This window comes from Thamnophis elegans, chromosome 1, assembly GCF_009769535.1.
Source record: "Thamnophis elegans isolate rThaEle1 chromosome 1, rThaEle1.pri, whole genome shotgun sequence".
Classification (NCBI taxonomy): Eukaryota; Metazoa; Chordata; class Lepidosauria; order Squamata; family Colubridae; genus Thamnophis; species Thamnophis elegans.
Genome location: NC_045541.1, coordinates 127,681,982 through 127,699,269, shown reverse-complemented (window position 1 = coordinate 127,699,269; position 17,288 = coordinate 127,681,982). Strand labels below are relative to the sequence as shown.

The following is a 17,288-nucleotide window of genomic DNA, read 5'->3' as shown; positions in this document are numbered from 1 at the left end:
ATTATAAAACCATTGCACATATTATGCATAATAGAAATGTTTTATTTTGAAGAGTTATTCTATCATCTCCATCAAAGATCAAGTCAAGTTGTCTTAAATCTAATAGAAATAAGCACAAGCTATATAACCAAAGGAAGAATTTGTGATTTTCATATTCTCAAGATCCTGGCACAGATATTCGGTTTTATATTTGCTCTGATCTGAAATGCATCCAGAATAACAGTAAGCCATATCAGGTTGTACTATTTTCAAAGTCTGATTGTTCCTAAATACAATAACTTTGAGAAGGCTGGTTATTTTAGAGTCGGTGTTCTGCAACATAACCAAAACAACAAGAATAGCAATAACAGAATGGATTGCTTAAATAGTAATAGGTGGTTGTGTAAAGCATGAAAAAAGTATTTATTTATTTATCTACATATTCAACTGAATTATAAGGTCACTCAACTCAAACAATGTGGGTCGGGGTGGCATGAAACAGAAATGCTATATTCTGAGTGCATTGGCAAATCTTTATCTCTTGTAAAACAAGAGGAAGCAGGATACAGCAGGACAAACAGGAAATTAAGTGAAGGACTGAAAGTGAAAGTTGAGATTATTAATCACAAAGAAAGTTAAAGCAAGAAAAATAAAATAAAAAAACCTATATCCAGAGATCACATCTGTGAAGAATGTTGAAAAAATGAATGTTGATCAGAATTGCCAACAGCTCAAAGTCAGTCTTGTTCAGGATTCAGGAGTATTCAGGATTATATATAAAGAAAAATGAAAATTCTTCTAGTGATAATAATTTGTGATATAAAACATTTCTCCCAATTCATTGGCAGTGATAGAAAAACAGTTGTAAACTCCCAATACAGCATTCTTCTCATTAAATCCATGGAATTTATGCTTCCTAAGAAGCATCTCCTGTTGTGTTAAATGAGGCTTTCAATTATTTCGTTCTACATGAAGAATTTTTAGGGGCTGCCCCAGATAGTCTGTGACACTAAAGAATGCTGATTTTTTAACCTTGCTATGATACCTGATGGATATACTTCAAAAATATCATCTATGGCCTTTAACTTTCTCTTTGTAAAACTATCCAGCTCAACTGTTATGAAGCTCTGGAGAGAAGATTCTGGGATCTGCTACAATTTATCATATATCTTTTTAAAAAGAGGGAGAACATCTAACAATATTCAGGAAGACAAAACAAAAGTTTACCTTATATCCTGAAGATTTTATGTGTACACCTCGCTTGGTCAGTGTTGATTTCATCCGAATGAAAAAAGAACGCTCTAGATTGTTGTCAGTTGAAAGTAGGCTTGGGCTTGTAGTTTCCACTAAAATAGACATAACAAAATAATTTATTGATCATTTAACTTTTAGAGAGCTCTTCTGAATGTCATAGGTGCAGCCATTGAGGTAACCTAAGACCAAATGCAAGATATGGAAGATATTTTTTAAAAATTGAGCAGTACAGAAGTTGTAGACTTAACAATAAGCAAATAAATAATCTCTCTTTCACCCTACTTATGATTGAAATAGGGAAAAAGCCAAACTGCTTTGGATGAAAATTCATAGCCTTCTCATAACACTGCAAGCAAAATTCTACAGCAGAAAAAAACTTGAAAGAAAACAAGCTGATATTAGGAAAGGAGCCTATTTATTTTTCTGAAACTATCCCAAAAATTTTGTCAATTCAATGTGGCCTTCCTTAATGCTCCCACGAAAACCACCAGTCCATATATTACGGCCAATTTTCAAACAATAAATTGTTGTTTTCTCGGTTCAATTGGAAGTTTCCGTCTCTCCTTGCTCTTTCCGTCAAATTGGAGCTGGCTTTTATCTGAGAGTAGGGAAGAGATAATTGTAACATTCGTCCACCTAAACATGAGTAAAAAGGTCACGTACTCGAGTGCTTTTATTTTCCTATCAAATGCGAGCACACTTTTGTTGTGCAAGACATTTAATTGAGAAGCAAACCTCTACGAATATATTGGCAAGAAAACATTTCAGTTTAAGCAGTTTAAAGGACACCAGTCAAGGAGTTTTCATCAAATTTAAAGACTGCTTTTATCAACCAAGGTTTTTCCCCTTTATTTGAAAAGGGTTAGGCTATTGATATTAACTTGCATATATTTACTTTCCTATAGCCATTTTACTTTGGATTTCTACTCTGCTGTGATTAGCCCACTGACAATAATGCTGTTTTTCTTCAGTGTGTCTCAAGACTGTTTTTTAAAGAGAGCATGAATTCCATGTCATTTTAAATGTACAGCTCTTTATCACTCGAGGGAAAAGCAGAGCCATGTTATATTTAGTACTTTCATTTCTTCTGATTAAATATGAATTACTATGAAATTTTTCTCATCATCTAACATGCCATAATACGCCAACAGCTTTTTAATACACTATATAAGCACAAACTTCTGCTCTAAGAGTTTAATTTGCCCCTCTAATCCAATCACATCAACCTTATTTCTCTTATCAGAGATTCCCATTTTGAATTAAATGAGCTCATTAGTTTTAATCAAAAGCAGAGAGATCAAAACTTAAATGTAAATGCTTTAGATCAGAACTGTCAGTCAGCCGTGCAGTTCTATTTTACTAAAACACAAGATCAGAGACCCTTAGAACCATTTTTTTCCTCATAAGGGATGCTGAGAGCTCCAAGATGCTGTATCCTATTTTTTCTGTTTCACAAGGACAGATTATACATTTAAGGTTAGACTTAATTTAGTGCATTTCTTCCTCTATTCTAGTGGAAATAGAAAAGTATGCCAATCTATTGTTAGCTTCTTTCACATTTATTGGTGATGTCCTCAGAGACCTAGTGAAGCGCAAAGCCATCAGAAACCACATCACAAATTTGGCCTTAATGCTGGGTTTCATTTGGTAATATCATGTTTGCAGCATCTAAAAAATGAAAGTTTCAAAGTAAGGAAATGTATAATCAAGGTGACTAGAACCCTGAAACCACACACACAAAAGAAGATCCTAAGCAGTAATGGCATGAAGAGACTCACTATGAATTATTACTGCTAGTATACCGCACTCAATAGTACAGTGGTTAAAGTGTACATTAAGAAACCACAGCATGTGTTCTTCCTGCTGAGTGAATAAATATTAAAATTGGCTTCACACATGCGGCAGCTACAGTCCAGCACATTATAATCTAACATAAGCAGAGAGCAAAATATGTTACAATGTATTGTTAAAAATTATGAACTAAACACATGGAAGTTGTGTTAATTAAGAACATAAGAAGACTTCTGTTTGATAAAAACAAAGGTCTCTTTACTCAGATACTTCCCAGAAGCATGGCATCAAAGCAGCATTCCCTTAATTGTTTTTTTTAATCACATCAACTTGTTTTCAGATGTACAGCACTTCTGAACGTGAAGTTCTCTTTTCATGGCCAACAGCCATTAATCAAATTATGCTCCATGCATTAAATATATTTAGTTGGTAAAGTATGTTTAAATGTTTCATATAAACACTTTCCTTTAAAAACAACTCAAACTAGGTCTTCAGATCCGCCCCCCCCCCCCGTTACCTGCATAATAATGGAAGTTAGCTGCATATTAGTGGAAGTTCTGATTAAATGAAATAGTTTTAATACTTCAAACTTTCAAACTTTAATGGAATTTGTATGCCGCCCACTCCCTAGGGACTTTATTCTGTTTAAATTACTTATTTTTTTCACTGTTCATTTTATATTTAGACATACACAGTATCTCTATAGTTCTGAGGTTTCTGAACAGAGATGGGTTGCTGAACCAGTAGTGGTGGTGGCACAGAAATAATGAGACAAATCTTTTGAAGCATGGAGAAGGAAGGAAGGAAGGAAGGAAGGAAGGAAGGAAGGAAGGAAGGAAGGAAGGAAGGAAGGAAAGAAAGAAAGACAGCAAAGTGCTTGCAACAGGATGGCACTTCAGTCAACCAGAAATTAAACCTCCAAGTAGATTTGAACAACTAAAGTCTGAAAACTCATATTGGTTTGAAAAGCAAGTTTGACTAGGAAAAAGATTCATCTAGAAAGAAAGTGTGTCTGTGTGTCTGTTTGTCTATGTTTGTGTACATTTGAGAAAGAGATATAAGGAAGAAATAAGAAAGAATTGATTCCAGTGTCAGTTCAAAAACTTTCTACTATATAACTGTCCATAGCCTATCTCTGAAGGAAGTCTATGATGGGAACTAAGTAACTAAGAGTCCTCCTGGATCCACAGCTGACTTTCGACCACCATCTGACGGCTGTGACCAGGGGGGCATTTGCCCAGGTTCGCCTGGTACGCCAGTTGCGACCCTACCTGAACTGGGAGGCTCTCACAACAGTCACTCGGGCCCTTGTGACCTCTAGGCTGGAAATACTGCAATGTGCTCTACATGGGGCTGCCCTTGAAGAGCATCCGGCGACTTCAGCTAGTCCAGAACGCGGCCGCGCGAGTGATTGTGGGCGCACCTCGGTTCGCCCACATAACACCTATCCTCCGCGAGCTGCGCTGGCTACCTGTTGATCTCCGGGTGCGCTTCAAGGTGCTACTCACCACCTTTAAAGCCCTCCATGGTAGTGGATCTGCGTACTTGAGAGACCGCCTCCTGCCAATTACCTCCCTGCGACCTATAAGATCACATAGATTGGGCCTCCTCCGAATACCATCCGCCAGTCAGTGCCGACTGGCAACTACACGGAGGAGGGCCTTTTCAGTAGCAGCTCCGACCCTCTGGAACGATCTCCCCGTGGAGATTCGTACCCTCACCACCGTCCAGACCTTCCGCACAGCCCTCAAGACCTGGCTATCCCGTCAGGCCTGGGGATAAAACCACAATCTGTCCCCACCCGAACGAAGAATGAATGTTGAGTACTATTTTAACTCTTATGTATTGTTTTATGTTTATTGTTTATACCCCCCTCCCTATTTTATGTAAGCCGCCCTGAGTCCCCGCGGGGAAAAGGGCGGCCTATAAATATTAATAAAATACTAAATACTAAATACTAAGTACGCTCTCAATTGCCCAACTTGAACCTAGTTTGCTTTTCTCTATGAATTCTCTGCTCTGTGCCATCCCAGTCTGATTCCTTCAAGCCTTATTGGTTACAACCTTCAGAATTCCCAATCAACACTAAGAATATGAATAATATAAATTATCATCCAACACGTGTGAAGAGGATAAGCTTGTCAAAAAAATGTTCTAGGTTATAGCACCGATATATTTTCAACTTGTCAAAATGGAAACTATTAGCCAAATATTTTCTTCTTCCTTCTACACTGAGAATTGACCATTGGTGTCTTAGGGGACGAATAAGAGTCACACAGTAAATATCAGAACTTACTTAAGGTTACTTAAGGCATCAGGACCATAACATGTAACTGTTTATAACTTTATAATATTTATAATTTTTAGTGGTTATCAAGATTTCTGAGAATGCCATTGAATTTGCTAGAGTCAAGACATAAAAGCTGGAAAGTAGGAAAAGTGACTTATTCTAGAAGACATTTTAAGCACTAATTTTATACAATTTATACAATTAATTATATGTTTCACCATTAAGACTAATAATCTGTGTAAAGTCAGGATGAAGTATATGCACATGGAATTTTGAAGGATTCAGAATTTACCACCGATCACAGAAATAAATCATTTCGTAGGTTACTGCACACATTAGAAGCAATGCTGATCTCATAAATCAGACCATGAAAATCATACCTATTCCATAACAATAACCATGACAATAAATACAGGCTGAGAAGCACAGTAGTTCTGAAATAATCCTACTAGCTAGAAGCTGCAGTTTAGAAACAGTTATACCACAAACTGTGAAGGGACTCAATATTTATTTTAAATAAACAGATGCCACAGCTTCAACACTGAAGTGAAGAATCAGTACATTAGAAAGTATCTGCGATCATTCTGATATGACTCTCAAAACACTGTTTTGAGATTTGGATTTGTCAGATAACATGCTTAAGATACAAAAAAAAGTATTAATATTGTTTTCATATTCAGAAATTATTTTAATGGGACTTATTTTTGAGTTAAGTGGGTGTATTGTAACTTATGGCAAGATATGGGGAGGAGACTTGTACACTTGATAGGACATCTTTCATTGTAAATTGGAATACATTAATATTAATGTTGCTTATTCAACTGCTGTCTTACCAGAAGGACATAAGAAGGCTAAGAATGAAAACAAAAACAACAAAAAACCAACAAACTTGGACAAAAATGAATTAAAACTGAATTGGCTAAGAAGAAAGATCAAGATCATGTTTGTTTTCTAAAGGCAGAGAGATTTCAATACATTCCATACATTAAGGGCAACACATGAGAAGCTTATTCCCTATGTATCCAATTTTGCTCTCACTTGCTCTCTTAACTCAAAAATCTTCTTTTAACGATCCCATAATCCCTTGCAGGCTGGAGTCTGGGCAACTGAATGGAGTTAGAAGGGTTTTTTTAATGGCCAGATGCCCTTCCTGTCATCAATGCAGAGTTTTGTTCAGATATATTCTCAGTGTGCCCAGAGAGAGGGAAGTATCTGCCTCTACCTAGGCTCAAACTCACAACCTCCTGATTGTGAGGTGAAAGCTCCACCTCTAGGCCACTGCACACTCCTCTCACATGCTCTCACCAATGTGGTTACTAAAGTATCCTTCCTAAATGTTTTGCATAGCCCTAAGTCATAGATAAATGTTGCCAGGTTCAGTCAGTTTGCTCATTTTGGAGCAACCTTATAAATCTTATCGGTTCTGTCAGGATATAGTTTTATACAGTTTGTGGTTGACAAACTGTATACAATTGCAGAAAATTGCTTGTTGCTGCTATCTATCATTTGTTAATTCACCAACAACTGGGGGAGCACATCCATACTGCAGGTGTGTCTTTTGTGGAGTATAATATGATTCCTAAACAGGCTAAACTCCAAGCTGACTTTCTATCATCAATAGTCCTCTACATCAATGTTTTCAATCTCAGCCAGATAGAGAATTCTGGGGGTCCATTTTTCTTAAAAGTTAACATTGAGAAACGCTGAGCTAGACCAATTCAGATTGTCTTTGAATAACAACTGCAATTGAGTTGTAAGTCAGAGCAGTTGTAAAGTGGGTCACTATGTGATCACACCCAATTTTGTGACCTTTTTTTGCAGTGGTTCTTAAGCAAATACCATCGTTAAGTGAACCCATTGCTAACTATGGGCAAGAGAGCCTCTCACTCTCATGAACATGTAGCTGTCTGAATTGAGAAATGAGATAATATGGCTTCTGTGTTATAAATACCACAACATATTATTTATATGGAATATATACACACAGAAAATTTACCATATTTCATCAGATTTGAATTTTGATAATTATTAACAACAGCCAAAATATTACCTCCATGTATTCAACTCCAACCATCCAAATGTCCAAAAATAAAATTAAATATAAAAATAATTAATTCATGATATGTTCCTTGATACATCTTAATTGGAGGGGAAATAATCTCCTTTGTGAAAACTTAAGCAAAGGAACTAAAATAATAGATTTTAAACCAAGGAATATAAATGGAAATTAATCCATCTCTTTCATAAAAAGTTCCAAATAATCACACTGAAAGATTTTTGCACATCTAACAATGTCACCAGAGTAGCTTCAGGTTTCTCAGATTCATTTGTTAAAATATTCACTAATTATCTCATCTCCACTAATCATATTATCCAAAACTTGATGTCCTTCCATAAAGCCAGATTGTGCAGCATGTATGATTGATGGTAGCATATTCTACAATCTGTGTGCTAAAGTTGCAGTCAAGATTTTTGCATCTATATTTAACAAGGATATTGGATGATAATTTGCACAATTTGAAAGGGCTTTCCTAGCTTCAGTACAATTATTACATAGGACTCATCAAAAACAATAAAACAGTAATAAAATAATACGTGATATATAGAAATAAAAATAAGAAGCTCAGTTGAGACTTATTGTAATAGATGCCTTTGTGGCAGAAATAAAACATGAATTTCACGGCGAAAGGAAATTAACACTGGATTCCCCTTTTATCACTGAGCTTTCTATGACTCAGTTTGGGTTTTGTATTCTCAGTGCTAAAATATTGGGCTCACCACTGCCCTAGGTATGCTGTGACTGAAACTCTTGAAATTCCCAATCCTGCATCCTGAAGTCGGCTTTAATTCTCAACATCTGAAAGCCAAGTTGGTTGGGGAAGACTGAGCTACGTTCTCCTCCTTCCTCAACAGCATGGCCTTAATACAATAATGCACAATATTTTTTGCAGTTGAAGTGGTATGACACATTCCCAAAAATGATTGGGGCAGGAAAAAGGAATAAGCAGGTCCAGGACAAAAGTAATTTAATTTTAAAATGATTAGAATGCAATGAATGAAATGTAGTCCATATGATTACTCATTTAATCTCCTTTTGTGTCGTGCTAAAAATTACAATTTGGCAAGATTCAAAACTCTGTAGACTGCATTCATCTATTGGGGTGCAGACTGGACCTTCTTGTCTTATTTTGTCACCTCACTGCATTAACATTCACATTGAGCTTTGTGTGAATTTAGTTCTTCTAGAAGGAATCTCCAGCTTAGGTTCTAAATAAATGCTTGATATAAAATATGATATATTTTTCCTGGACTTGAACATGATTGAAATTGTAACTGATTCATGTTATACTACATTATTCTGAAGATGTATCAATGTGCTAATGTGCCAAAATACTTTCTTCTAAAGAAACAAAGTACTGTCCTTTCCACTATGAGAATTTGTTAGCCTTTTTCCAGGGTTATGTAATTCTTTTGATACTCTAAAGCAGAAGTCCCCAACCCCTCGGCTGTAGCCCGGTATTGGGCCACAGCCCATTTGGAACCAAGTTGCACAAGCATTAGGTGAGCACACGTGTGCACACAGCACTGTTTACAGAAGCAGTAGGTACTCTTGTGCGCATATGTGAAGCTCCATTAGCACAAATTCGAGTTTTACACCTGGAGGCAGGACTACCTACTGCTCATGCAAATGGAGCTATGCACGCTAGTGCACGGGCGTGCTGCTGGCACTGAATCATTTCCTCTACCCCTCTACCCCAGTCCACAAAGCCAGAAAGGTTGGGGATCATTGCTCTAAAACAGTGTTTCTCAGGCTCTATAACTTTAAAATGTGTGGACTTCAACTGTCTGAATCCCCCAGCCAGCATGCTAGGGAATTCTGGGAGTTGGAGTTCACACAATTTAAAATTGCTGAGGTTGAGGTGCATTGCTATAAATTACAGAAAAGCCATGGAGATAATTGTAAGTCATTCCAGCCCCACTACAAATACACCACCAAATCCTTAACATAGTTGCCTTCTGTTGCTACTCTTGATTTATTCAATGTGTTACCATTTCCAACTTTCATATGGCAAGCTGGACTTTGCTTTTTGGTGTGGTCCTACCCTGAGAAAATGAAGGACCTTTAAATGGTCTTGCCCTGTTTAATTTCAGAGCAAGATTGGTATTTGGAAAACACACACACTCTAAGGAAATACTCACAATGTCAAAGTCACAAAGTCAAAGTCACAATGTCAATACCAACCGGTATTTCAGCCACAATACTGGGCTCAGTGTAGAATACGAGGCATCGTAAACGGACACTTTGGATGTACAAGACATCCAAAATAAGAAATTATGCAGTAAACTAGGCTCTAGAAAGAAAAAGTAACACAAATTCTATAACAACAAAAAGGCAACATGTTAAATCTTATTGCCCTGCAATTCTAAATGCAGCCACTTGATACATGTACATCTAGTGAAAAATGCATGCTCTATTACTCAGATGATGCTGGATCCCACCTCTTCTGCCCCATACTGGACCAAATATGGCAACCCTTTTATCTCGACCATAAAATGATTATGAGCCAAATTCTTTTATTCTGCCCTTAAGAGCAAAATCCTTTTTTTATAACAACATGATGTCAAACAAAGGGCACTAGGACTTAGTCTCTGTCCTACAGAACAAAATAACAATACATAAACACCTTTGTGAAGGCAGCTTGAAACCCCATGTTTTCTATTAAGAAGTCATGTTCAATCTTTACCGTTGATAGAACAGAATAGCTAACAGAGAGAACATGGTATATCAGAAAGGTCAATAGTTATTATGAGCTACAAATATATTTTTTTTCCATCCTTCAGGCTGTTTAGCACATATCACAGCACGAGCAGCTGTCTTCTTTAATGCTTTTAAAATTAGAATCACAAAGAAGAGAAAAAAATACAGTTGCGATGATTGCTCTTTGCTTTTGTTAAGTTTACTTTAATATACTATTTTATATACATGAAGTCTGCATAGCCCAACCAAGGGGAGTAGCTGGCATTTCATATGCAAGCTGGATTCTTTATTTGTTTGTTGTTAAAAATACCTTATCATAAATTGTGTTAACACAATGCATTATTTTAAAGAGTTATAATATAATTCAATTGATGCAAATAACTTGATTAAATATATGTATGTATGTTGCCTAGGTTATATCGTATGTTTAGATGCCATGTACATTTGACTCATGTACATTTACCAGAAATTAATAAAATATAATGTCTGTGAGAGGAATGCCTAATATGTGAACGGAAAAGTATACAAGACCATTCTGAATATTGTAATAATGCTATCATAGTGAATATTCCAATTAAAGATGTAAGTTTAAGTATCTCTCCATCTCCCATCTTTCAAGGATGAAAAATGGTTCAAACTATTACAGTTCAAGCTAAAATTTTCAATCTTGAAAAGTCTTTTGGAGTGTCAGCTGGGTACCAAAATAGCTAAGCAATTCTGAAATATGATGAGAAAGCAGAAGAAATAATTTATATTGATACTGATATATCTATACACATAGGAATACTAAATAAATATACTGAACACACATACACACAGCAATAGCGAGGGAGAAAGAGAAAGAGGGAGGGAGGGGGGAGAGAGAGAGGCAGACAGGTAGACTGGTTAGGTGTTTAAGATCCAATCCTAAGTATATCTATTGTAGATTCAGTTCAATAGGATTGCAAGTGAATGTGTATTTAAATACTTCAGCTTCATTATCAAAGACTATAATCTCAACATTCTGCTGAGTTCTATTTCTGCTGGTCCTTAAAATTTTCAGTGCCATATAGCATATGGAAATTGATTTAATATAATGTAAATATTCATGTTTTATTGGTACAATCTTTTGTACTATCTATGGAGATTCTCAATCATCCAGGTCACGGTTGTATCAAGAAAGTCCAGTTGTGTTTTGGGGAAAAAGCATCTTTGGGACAATCTTTTGTACTATTTCTTTTGCTTGAACTAAGCCCATATATTTCTTTTCAATAAAAGCTTGCTTAAAAATGAAACAAAAATATTAGGCATTAGTTTCTCACATCTGTCAGTTTGGATTAGAATATTCACTGTTTATGATTCTGAAATGTATGCATGTATGTATTTGCTGTATTAATGACCCTGCCCTGTTTTGTTCCATGTGTAAGAGATCTTAATTCCAGCAAATGAATTATATATATTTAGAAGGAAATATATATGTTGTGGGGAAAATAGGAAGGAGGTATTATATATATTCACTGCCTTGAGTTACTTATAAAGTAATAAAGATGGGACAAAAATCTAATAAATAAATAAGCATTTAATGAGATGAACAATGCTACATTATGAAATGAGTTGGAACCAAAAATGAATAAGGAAGACAAACATGGAAAATGCACATTGTGCAAAGCAATTTTTTCCATTGTTTTCATCAGCATAATTCATCTTTGAGTATTCTAAATGTGAGATTGTATATGCCTGTGAGAAATTTTCCGTAATTGAAATATTCGGCTTCTTGCTGAGAATTTATCTCCAGACTATGGTGTGATTAGGTGTAGAATTTTTTCCTAGATTCTATTATCACAGATTTCCATGTAGGGGGAATGAAAGATCAGTGTAGCAGCTCAGAAGTGGAAGCTGTGTATATAAAGAGAGTACACAGAGAGCACCATATTCAATTGCCATTATTTTCAGGTACACAAGAATGTGGTTAAATTATAATTCCCAACAACTATAACCAATATGAAAATTGGGGGTTATATTTCCACGGTATCTACTGTACATGGTGACTCAGTATTTATGATTGGTTTTGAGTGAGTTGGAACAACTGATGAATTCATTATAAGGCAGTATCATATGTGTGTGTATGTGTATATACTTATATATTACACACATACACTGGGAAAATGTTAATGGCATTAGGAATAGGATGTGATACTACAGAAGGGAAATTGCTGAAATTACACTGCTAAAATATTTATGTAATATTTAAACTGGAAGGGGGATGTTTGATTTTCACTCTGAAAAAAAATCTGATAAACTGTTGTCTGTAAATACCAGCAAACTTGTTAAAGTTGGAAAATATGTTTGGATATTCTATTTTTCATGCTTTTCACAGGTTTGCTCTGTCCATTTTCTGCACTAATCTTTCTGAATTATTACCACACATTCCGGTACATATTTTATTGTAAACATCTTTATATACATTTTTTTTGTAAACTATATATTTCATTCATTTTTATGCATTTATCAATATAATTTTGTAACTTTTAGGTGAAAAACTACCTAAAAATTTAAACACTTGCAGCAAAAGGATATTTTTGTCCCAGGTCTATGTTGTTTTAAGAGAAATAAAATGTATATTAACTTGCCTTCAACTCTGCATTCAATGAATCTTAGAACAAAAGAGGATGTACATTAAAACTATACACATCCAATTAAAAATAGTACAGTAATACAAGAAATGGGCAAGCTGAAGCTTTCAAATAATGCAGGGAAACCTGTCAGATAACAGCCTCCAAGAGTCCAGCATTTTGCATCACACATTGTCTAACCCATTTGGGAAGCTTCCAATCTGAAAATGGGTCTACTTCCATTTTGTTTCTTTGCACATTTAGCGTGAATAGATGATCTAATTTCTAATACTATAACAGAAGGAAAATGCTTTCCTCTATTTATTTTTCCTGCCATGCATAATTTAATATTCTTCTATGAACCTTTTTTTCCTAAGCAGTACTTTCACATATTGAAACTGCTTTAGCTTACAAAAGCCATGCAATCATCCAGCCTAATTTCAAAAGCCTTCTGCAAGCTAGTATATCAAAAGTCTAGGGGAAAAATGATCCTCCAAGTAGCCTTTTGTATATAAAGGATAAGAGAAAGTGAAAAAGAAAGAAAAAGGGGAAGGGGACGGGAAAAAGAAATGAAGGAAGGAAGGAAGGAAGGAAATACCCACTTGTTCTTCCAAAGTAGCCTTGCCTACCTCTTATTTCAGTCCTGTTCACCCCAGCAATTGACATGTGCCTTCTCCACATAGTAGATTACTAGACAATCTGGATGATTCTTTCATAAATATGTCCTTACTTAGAGAGAAACAGAATGATCACAGCCTGGCAAAAAAGCAGTGAGAATGGGAGTGACTCCCAACTTCCTGCAGCATCTCAATTGATATTTCTTGCAGACAACCAAGTCTTTGATTTTTTCATTATGTGCCCAACTTTTGTTATGGGTACATGTCCAAGTATAAAAGAATCGGACAACTTATATGTCTGAATGTTTCTTGTTGACAGCACACTTTTAGATTCAAATTAGGGAGGAAATGTGCTAGATGATTATTATCTATTTTTCTTCTTGAATAGTGAAATTTTCCGATATCTATACGTAGATATGGCCTAATTAAGAAAAAAAGTATTTAAATATACTATGTTTTGTAAAACTGCTATAATGCTGTGTTCTTTTCTTTTCTCTCTCATATTTATCATTTCTCGACAGTACATTTTCACTACATAGCAGCTTGCACTGTTTTTTTTCCCCCTTCCTCCAAGCCTGGAGTTCACCCCATGGATTAACAAATGATTGAGGATTCTCTCTTAAAAGACTCTTTAAAAAACCTGTCAGAATCAGCCTGAGACACAGATTTATTATGAACTATTTAAAGGGCTTAATATATGTATCCCTAAAGAGCCCTTGGAGCAAACTAAAAAGGAAGAGTGGAGTTCTCAAAGAATGGGGAAAATTCTCCAATGCCCCACTTTCTTCACACCACGATTACTGTTTACTCAAAGGATAAAACGCCTAACCTGTCATATGCAACCTTCAGAAGCCATATTGCCAGTGAAGTACAATCGAAAAAGAACCCAAACAATGGCACTCAACAGTAATACCTTGAAGGCAGCTGTAATTTATTTTCTATCCTCTTCACTAATACACTAATGTGGCTTTGTCTTCTGGAAAAAAGGACTTCTGTCCCATGTAGCAGTGGAAAAACTACCTTAGTGTCACTTGCATGCAGGCTCTGACAATCCCCTTAATTATATGTTATTGTATTAAAAGAAACTTCCTAATAATTAGATCACCTTCCAAATGTGTACCATTCCCACATCTGTCCTTGGAAAATAAAGCACTGCAGACAAGTTAGTATTTTAAAGCATGATAGAATTGAATGTTAACATTGTAATGACATCTTAACTGCAAAATTGATTTCATGTGGATGCCAAGATATAATTACAGTATAGGCTTTAGACTACTGAAAAATATTTAGGAAGAAAGCATCTTCCTTTATATAAAGTTTTTTCAGATTGGCTCAATTAGTCTGGAAGTTCACTTTGGAATGGGTATTTTTCTGTAAATGGAGTGCAATTAAATGTGAATTTATTCACTCTGTATGTGCACATAATAAATTAAGCTGTGTTTGGTTACTCAGTATTCCAGCTATTCTTCTTGTGCTTGGCCAACCAATGCCATGAGATGTTACCAAATATTTGGGTAACACCCTCTCCTCCTCAAAAAAGAAAGGAAGGAAGGAAGGAAGGAAAGAAAGAAAGACAGACAAACAGACAGATAGACAGACAGACAATCACATAGTGGCTCAATCAGGTTGGAACCATCATGCACAGGGTAAAATTCCGCAGTCACAGATTTTAGCAGACAAGCAGATGCTAAAGATTATAAATAAACGGAGATTGATAGAGACTGAATTTGCAGGTCACAATCATTCACAATCTATCATTATGAAGTTAGTAATGATAAGTCTGGCTTTGGAAAACATGGATCATTGGAGTTAAGATAAATTAATTTTTAAACACCATAGGAATAAATTGTAACACGGCATTCTTACTTAACCATCACTTAATCTATGGTCTGAGTTCAGATGATAAGAGAAAGCAAACCCTATTTAACTATTAGCTAGTTGTGTTTTATGATTATGTTCTAAAGTAATGTTTCAATTGTTATTGTTGTGTATCTCATGTAGTTAGGCAGAGAATAGAAAAGACATGAATAAATAAATAATAGATATCATGGTTTTGTTTTCTAATAGTATATTTTCAGTTTTGCAATGAATAAATTATATATAATATTATAAACTGATTAGTACCTAGCTTGATTTTTTGGATTAGATATTTACCAGCAACACCTACCAATCTGAACATTTATTTGGATTGCTAATACATATTCTGTATTGGAAATAAAGAAATGTGATATGCAGACAATTATACTCTGAACATTTGAACTGCCATAAATTGGAAAATTAGGGTTCTTTTTTTTTTTTTACAACTCTTGAGAATTTTCTTTAAAATTTTTCAGTAATTTCTCAGCTGCCTTTTATCCATGTTTCCTGCCTTCTTTATAGTAGAGAGATATGTTATACTCAGGTCAATGATATTCTTTAATGCATTACTATATCTGAAGCAAATATAAAAATCTCTACAGGCAAGATGTACGTACTGAAAACAGTAATTAGCTGACTGTTCAGTTATTTTGTTTAAGAAATATAGGGGGCATATTTAATCAAATCAGGCATTTACATAATTATGATTTCCCTCCATTATAATTTTTGCATTCTGTTAGCAAATTTGGCTTTTGCTAACATGATGCAAAAGTTGTTAATGAGTCTCATTGTATTAGCAACTTTCTATGACATTAACAAAATTAAATTTGCTAATAGACTATGACAGTTACTAACATAAGATTAGTGCAAAGAGAGACCAAAATCTCAGTAGGCCATCAAAAGTAATGATCAACATGTAAAGAATGCCTGTTTTTTTTCTTTGTTAAATAAAAACGTGAATGTTTGTGCAATGTCATTCCCATTCACAGCTACAAAGGGCTCCCTAGGAAGGTCTCTTTTACACAACATTAACGCAAGCACAACACAATGATTAATTTTGGATAGAAAATTATGAGCCATCAACTTTCCTCATTGGAAAAGAACTCATTCAACAAGATGAACTGACAGAAGCATCACGCAAAATATGCATCCTTAAAGTCAGCTATTCACTATGAAAATAAGGTAGTATTTTATTAGATAACCTTTTAAAGTATAATTATTAAGCAACTTCATTAGCCAGATATCAAGATAAGTAAAAAGTTTATAATCAGAAGGAAAAAACTCAAAAAAAAAAAAAATCAGAGGCTTTCAGATTTTTTCGGTCACAACGAGATTGATTTCCTAAATTCTCTGCCATTCTAACAACATGGAAACCTGAGAGATACAGTATTTAAAGAACAACTAAATAATTAGTTCTAGTTAAAAAAAATTGAGTTCATATGCCATCTAAATCATTAGAATATTGTTTACTATCCGGCTGGATAATAGAAACAGAAGTTAGAAAGAAGGAGATATAAAAAGAGGAAATGGCCAAGTGGAAAGTTGTAAAGAAGAGGATGTTAAGTATTAATGTTACTATATTATTATGTTATTATATTACTGATATGATAGTGATGAATATCACAACAAAGATGTGTAATATAACTATGTAAACATAATTGTACCCAAACCACACACTGTTTGATTAAAATTGAAAGTTATATAAATAAAACAAACATGGGGAAAAGAAAATATTGTTTATCATCTAGAAAGAGCAACTGATATAATTTTTAATAGAAACATAACTGAGAAAGAGATATTGAATTGAAATTATCTCAAAATCTACCTTGGACAACCCCCAAAATAATATGATGTCTCCTGATTTCAGTTTAGAAACCAGGAGACCATTAATTCTAGCTCCACCTTAGGCAAAAAGCCAATTGTGTGACCTCAGGCCAGTAGCTCTCTCAACCCTTTGGAAAAGGCAATGATAAACTGCTTCCAAAAATTGGAAGCCAGGAGACAAAACTGACTTTAAAGCACAAATCACACGGACAACAAAATAATTTATAGATACGAGTGCCTCCTAGTGAATCACCTCCAACTGGATCTGGAAAGTCTACATGTAACCAAAAAATAGCACCTTAATTTAACATTGTTTTAATAATAAT

The 17,288-nt window shown here is 35.0% G+C and overlaps 1 protein-coding gene across 1 annotated transcript in view; it reads right to left on the bottom strand.

The window, feature by feature from the left end:
- Positions 1–17,288, bottom strand: part of NPAS3 (neuronal PAS domain protein 3) — a 488,908-nt gene that overhangs the window by 56,226 nt on the left and 415,394 nt on the right. Inside the window, 1 exon segment of the mRNA XM_032213697.1 lies at positions 1,207–1,325. Coding sequence (XP_032069588.1) covers positions 1,207–1,325 — 119 coding nt within the window.